Source organism: Dinoponera quadriceps, unplaced genomic scaffold (assembly GCF_001313825.1).
Source record: "Dinoponera quadriceps isolate SergipeBrazil2010 unplaced genomic scaffold, ASM131382v1 scaffold2183, whole genome shotgun sequence".
NCBI lineage: Eukaryota > Metazoa > Arthropoda > Insecta > Hymenoptera > Formicidae > Dinoponera > Dinoponera quadriceps.
Genome location: NW_014556922.1, coordinates 1,511,018 through 1,517,596, shown reverse-complemented (window position 1 = coordinate 1,517,596; position 6,579 = coordinate 1,511,018). Strand labels below are relative to the sequence as shown.

Genomic DNA, 6,579 nt, shown 5'->3' with positions numbered 1-6,579 from the left:
GCGGTACCCTCGCGAATCTGCCGGTCGGCGGGCGCGGAAAAAAGACGCGGTTCTCGGCCGACATAATATTTCGGATGAATGTGCGTGGGCGCATGTCTTCGGACATTCCGAATGTTTTGCTTCCGAGACAGCGAATATATGTTCTTCCTATATATTGCCACGGCCTGTTACGCGCGTACAGCTTGCCCGCATTGCGCGATTAGTATGCGTGCGTGCGTGCGTGGAAAAGCGCGTCCTGTGCGTGCGTCAACAAAACAAAAACGAGAAAAAAAATAGAGCAAAAGAATATTATATATACTATATACGATACATATATAAATTATTTAAAAAGGGAGCGATCGCAGCGCAACTGCGATGCTCGTCCTCTCTTCGCTAACATCACGTGTTTTCTATAAGATCATTGTTTTTTTTTTTATTTGTTTATAGGAACTTGTTGGTTTGAGATTTTCTCAGAGTCATTTTTCGCGTACTCTAAGCGCATCTCTCTCTCTCTCTCTCTCTTTCGATCGATCGATCGATTTATTGATTGGCGCGGACTCGAACGTTTCAGCAATGAGACGCCGATTCTCAGAGTGCTTGTAACGCGCTCCTGTTTCTTATCGTCTTAAGTTCCCTCTAGTTGCGTACAAATACGTACTAATTACGGATAAAGGAACAAAGATTAAAGAGATTCAAGTCGATCCGAGATTCGGGTATTCGATTTCCTATTAGACAGTTTTAAGATTTTTCGTTGATTCTCTTGCGAATCAACAGGGTGAGATTACTCTCGTTGTCGAGCCTTCCGACATTCGAGCTCACCAACACCACGTCGTTCTCGATTGTGACGGAGGACGTGTGTACTTGGAATAGAAACCAAATTGTTTTTCTTTCTTATAGATTAATGAATTTATATACATGTATAGGCCGCACGATATAATTTACGTAGCGCGTAATCGCGAACATGTAATGAGGGAGAAGGAAAGAGAGACAATGAGAGGAACAACAATCTCTCGTTTTATCGTTCTTATCGTCGTTATACACCGCACGGTTGCTTTTGCTCACACCGTCACACCTTTACTTTGTATCCGCGCGTTTTCCTCACCCTCGACATCGTCTCGCATTATTGGGACACTTCGTTGTCGCGAACGATTCCCTTCTCTTCGGCCGTGCGCGCGACCAGGGCTCGTTCTTCTTTGCCTTCTTTCGTTTCTCTCTCCCTCTCTCTCTCTCTCTCTCTGTTTTCCGTTTTTAATTTTTCCTTTCCGTGCTTTTTTTTACGTTGCGCTCAGTTACGCCGCTGCCGCAACCTCGGGCCCGGTCGCGTCGCGGCCGTGCGACAAGTCCTTCGATTATGTGCGGTGGACGTAACGATCCGGGGCCGACGTCGAATTTGCCAATCGATCGGAATCGTCCTGTTGTCTCGTGGACAAGACGTGTCACGATCGTGGGAGCTCCTCTTTCTCACTCTCCAATTTTCTCCTCTCCCTCCCCCCCTCTCTCTCTCTCTCTCTCGGAAGTTGAAGACATTTCTGCTGTACCGGTCACCAAGGAAGACCGGCGTTCGTTCTGTCGTGAGTGTCGACGACGGCCACCCGCGATATCGTTACGTCGATCCGGCGCAAAAGTGCGCGCGTGTGTTCGTACCGCTTCTCTTGTCTCGAGTGCGAGCGATGAAGAAATATAGAAAGAAAGAAAGAAAGAAGGCAAGAAGGAAAGAAAAAAAAAGAAGCAAAACGATATAGAGCCTTTTCTCTCTCGGCCGATCCGCGGCCGAACGCGAAGGAGGAGGAGAAAGATCGATTATGCTAAAGTAAGCGATGCGCAATTAACTATACGAATTGATGTAAGCGAATGGAAAAATTAATACTTTTCATTGAGATGATATCTGGATTTCAATAAACTTGATACCTCGACACACCACCTCGCTCACTTCGCTCTTGTTTTTCGGGAACGCCGGCGACGGGATCGAGCGCTTTCAGCCAGCGATATCCGCTCACGCTCTCGTCTCGCCGATGGCGTTTCCTTTTTTTTTTGTATCTCTACGCTGTAAGGCTTTTCTCGCCTTAGGAAGGTGCTTTACGATTGTGGCGATCGTGTCCCTCCGATCTCGCGAGATTTCTCAGAGATCGACAACGATTCGTTCGTTCTCTTCTCTCCCGTGAATCTTGCGCTGACGAAACGAGAAGAGAGAAGAACAAACGAATTTTCCCGGTCGATCCTGACTGAATGTTTCGTCAAAGTAAAGCGTTGCATTGGATAAAGAATGTAAAGATTGCTGAAGAAATCGCAAGTTCGTCGAGTCAAGTCGAGTCGACAACGATGAGAGGTGTGTATTCTCTCTCTTTCTCCCTCCCTCCCTTTCTCTCTCTCTCTCTCTCTCTCTCTCACGGACGACGAGAGGTGTACATTCGCGATTTTGCGATTTCGCGATCGCCAAAATCGATTCGTGAAGAAGCCGGCCTGAAGCGGATAGAAACAAGAGCAAAGGTAAATCGCATGTACCTTCAGAAGATACATCTGACGCGGGAAAGACGCGGGAGACAACCGTGATCGTTCGCCGACACCGGACATCCCGACGATGTTAAGCTTCTCCTCCTCGTAGAAGTCGATACCGAAATGTGAGTAGATATATATGTGTATCTGTATGTGCACGCATATATACAGGGTGTTTCTCGGTTTCGGCTCTCGCAGGATCGTTGTCTTCTTCTTTCGCAGCGCGTAATGATTTTACCAAGAAGGAAGAAAATTCACCGTCCTCCACACGTTCGCCCGCGAAGCTTAACAAGTTGAAAGCGAAAAGACACTCTGTATATTTGAATATAATTTTTTATCGATTCCTTCGAGAGAACGAAGCTATTGTTCAAAAACATTTAAATCGATAAGCGTCGAGGCAAAAGTCAAGTTTTAAGTAAGAATGGGACGAACAACTTCCGAGATAAAAAGCTGTGATAAAAAATTATAATTATGAACCGTCAAATTTAATTTCCCTTTATTACGCGCCTTGTGCTATTTTTATTTATGTATGTGTATATCAATGTGAATGTGCGGGGCAAATCTTTGTAAAACGAATGTTTAACGTGTTGTCTAATGTATGTGTATGTGTCTAAATAGGTGTAGAAGAGTTAATCGCTAGAAGTAGGGAATACTCTAAAATTGAAAGCTTATAATTCGCTCTCTCGTTCGCACACACACACACACACACACACACACACACACACACACACACACACACACACACACACACACACACACACACACACACACACACACACACACACACACACACACACACACACACACACACACACACACACACACACACACACACACACACACACACACACACACACACACACACACACACACACACACACACACACACACACACACACACACACACACACACACACACACACACACACACACACACACACACACACACACACACACACACACACACACACACACACACACACACACACACACACACACACACACACACACACACACACACACACACACACACACACACACACACACACACACACACACACACACACACACACACACACACACACACACACACACACACACACACACACACACACACACACACACACACACACACACACACACACACACACACACACACACACACACACACACACACACACACACACACACACACACACACACACACACACACACACACACACACACACACACACACACACACACACACACACACACACACACACACACACACACACACACACACACACACACACACACACACACACACACACACACACACACAACACACTCTCTCTCTCTCTCTCTCTCTCTCTCTCTCTTTCTCTCTCTCTTTCTATCTCGCTTTCGTGGTTCAAACAACACTTATCACGTTAAAACATTGCTACATATTTCAATTACGTAAGAAACACATACACACACACACAGTTTTCTTCGAACGTTGCGATTTCTCCGATATCCGAACAGAAACTTAAATTTACTGGTACAACTCGGTAAACAACATAGCGATGTTGATGTATCGTCTAATCCAATTGGCAGGAATTCGATCAGTTCGGCCCGAATTTTTCTCAGATACCGCACGTGTCTGCTCTTTTGTCTGCAATTTTCTACTTCCTCTCGGCTTTCCGTCATATTCATCGCCCGTTTCATTTCATGCGCGGATAAAAAGAATATGATATACCGGAAAAAAAAATATATTTTTTCGATTTAGAGGCGAGCTGCGCTTGTTGCGTTGCTCCTGCCGTTTTTTGACCTGCGGATGACCCAAACTTCTGAGCGTGTCGGAGCATCTCGAAGAATTCTCCATCAGCAGTAACGGAGCAGCAACGGTCGCAACAAGAACACGGCCTCGTTCATCATTTTATCCGCGCATCTTTACCGATAATAACGAATGATAAGAACCAGTTGTTCGTGTAATACGTTCAATTTCAATTTAACTGATCGAACCGAAGTTTATTAAGAATTTAACAATCATTTTTTTCTTCTTTTTTTGCGAAAACCGCAACTTTGTCAGGGAGAATGAGGGCAGAGGTAAGTATCGCTGTCTTTACCGATTAATTATAAAGAATTCAGCGAAGTATATCGTATTACTAAACGTTTGCTACGCATCGCGTCACTTTTTTGCGATAGTACTGCTTTCGACGCGAGGAAAGATATGCACTTATGAAAGATGCCTTGTTATTACGTGTCTCACGTGCCTGTTTGCACGCCGATCAAAATTTTTCGCCTTGCTGAGACGACGAGACACGAATTGTGTCGAGACGTATTCACACGATCGTGTCTCTCGATCAAATAGATCGCTACAAGCATTCGCGATCGATAGCGAGGGAAATCCGGGTATATGTGCACACATAAGCGATTTCGACGGAAAGACCGGCGGAAAAATCGATCTCACGATTAGGAAAACAGAGAAAGAGAGAGAGAGAGAGAGATAGATAGATAGATAGATAGATAGAGAGAGAGAGAGAGAGAATGAAATATAATATAACAATAATTATTATATAAAAACGGGGTAGAGAGAGAGAGAGAGAGAGAGAGAGAATGACGCGAGAGGCGAGACGCCTGGTGATCACCCTGGTGACCCTGACCGCGCCTTCTCAGGGTAGCACCGAAGGGTGGTCGTCGAACGCAAGAACAGCGAAAGACGAAACTCCCAGCTACATTATTCCTAACGTTGTTTTCTCTTTCAGACTCCGACAACGAGACCGTAATGTCGCCGAAGACGAAGCAGAAAGCGGCGCTGCGCTGCGACCGCGCCGAGCAGCAGCGTCTGGAGCAGATTCAGGCGGAGAGCGCGGCTTATTACGCTTACAAGCTCGACGAGTCGGACACGTCCGCGAGCACCACGACCACCGCCAAGCCTAACTGGCACGGTAGGAGACATTTGTTGAGCATCGTCAACGACAAGCAGCCGGAGAAAAATATGGACTTCAAGATCCTCACCCTCGCGGAGATTCGAGAGAGGAGGGAAAGAGAGAGGCTGGCTGCTGCAGCCGATGTTTTGGCATCGGACGACGCGTCCCAACCCATGGAGGATATGGAACAGGTGCCGACGGGCTCCTCCAGTGACTCGATGTTCGCGATGCCGACCGAGCCAGCGACCGAGAAGTCGAGCGAATCGGTGACTCAGAGGCTCGCATCGGGGAAACGTAAACTCGGCGAGACCGAGTGCAAGCAGTCCACAGCTCCGGTGAAACTGCGAAGGTCCCTGGGAAGAAGCACGGAAGTCGAGCCACCTGTCGAAGCGGCGGGACGACCTCGCGACGATCAGCTGAGCGAGGAGCAACTGAACAACGAACTGTTCAACAACAGGCAGCTGAACGAGGAGTGCCAGGTCGACGAGTACATCAGGCTGGACGCGACGTCCGAGGATATAATCAAGGACATAGACGACTTCCTCGTGTAGAGAATCGTACGAGAATCGGGAGTTGTACATAACTCGCGTTATGTTGATATCGGAGGTGTAGCATGAATTAAATAGATTACATAAATTGTAGGAAGGGGGGTGTAGTATGATTGCACTACCGGCGGGTAGTTTCCGGGGTGTGGCCTCGCGGACGCGATGTTACGAGATTTTTGCGTATTCTCACATCGGAAAGGAAAGAAGAAAGGAGGAAAAATCGAGAAACAATGAGAAAGTTGCGAGGAGCGTAGAGGAGGAAGAGAAGGAATTGGAGGAGTTTGTATAGAACGTTCGTCTTCTGTGATACTCTTTCGCTGGAGGCCGCTATATATAAGCATCGCAATGTTGTCGCGGTATTTCACGAAATATATATATATATATATATATATATATAAATAAATATTTATTATATATATACATATATATAAATAAATATAAATATATATATTTGTTGGCATATATATCCGTCGAGACAGTTGAGATGCTAATGTTACGCTGTATCTGTGTCTTCGCTCAGGTAACTTTGTGTATAGCAGCCTTTAGCAGTCGCGCACCAGGTGACACGAAGAGGTGCGGGCGGCTGGAGTCACTATCGCAGAATCCTCTAAGCGAGAGTAAATTATAGTGACGAACGCCGAAGAAGCGGTGGCCGGTACGACGCATTC

The 6,579-nt window shown here is 46.3% G+C and overlaps 1 protein-coding gene across 2 annotated transcripts in view; it reads left to right on the top strand.

Annotated features, from left to right (window-relative positions):
* Positions 1–6,320, top strand: part of LOC106748405 (zinc finger CCCH domain-containing protein 11A-like) — a 13,518-nt gene extending 7,198 nt beyond the window's left edge. For both annotated transcript variants that reach the window (XM_014626871.1, XM_014626870.1), the window contains exon 6: positions 5,202–6,320. In XM_014626871.1, coding sequence (XP_014482357.1) covers positions 5,202–5,917 — 716 coding nt within the window. In that variant the 3' untranslated portion in view covers positions 5,918–6,320. The remainder of the gene's footprint in view (positions 1–5,201) is intronic.
* Positions 6,321–6,579: the final 259 nt, after the last annotated feature.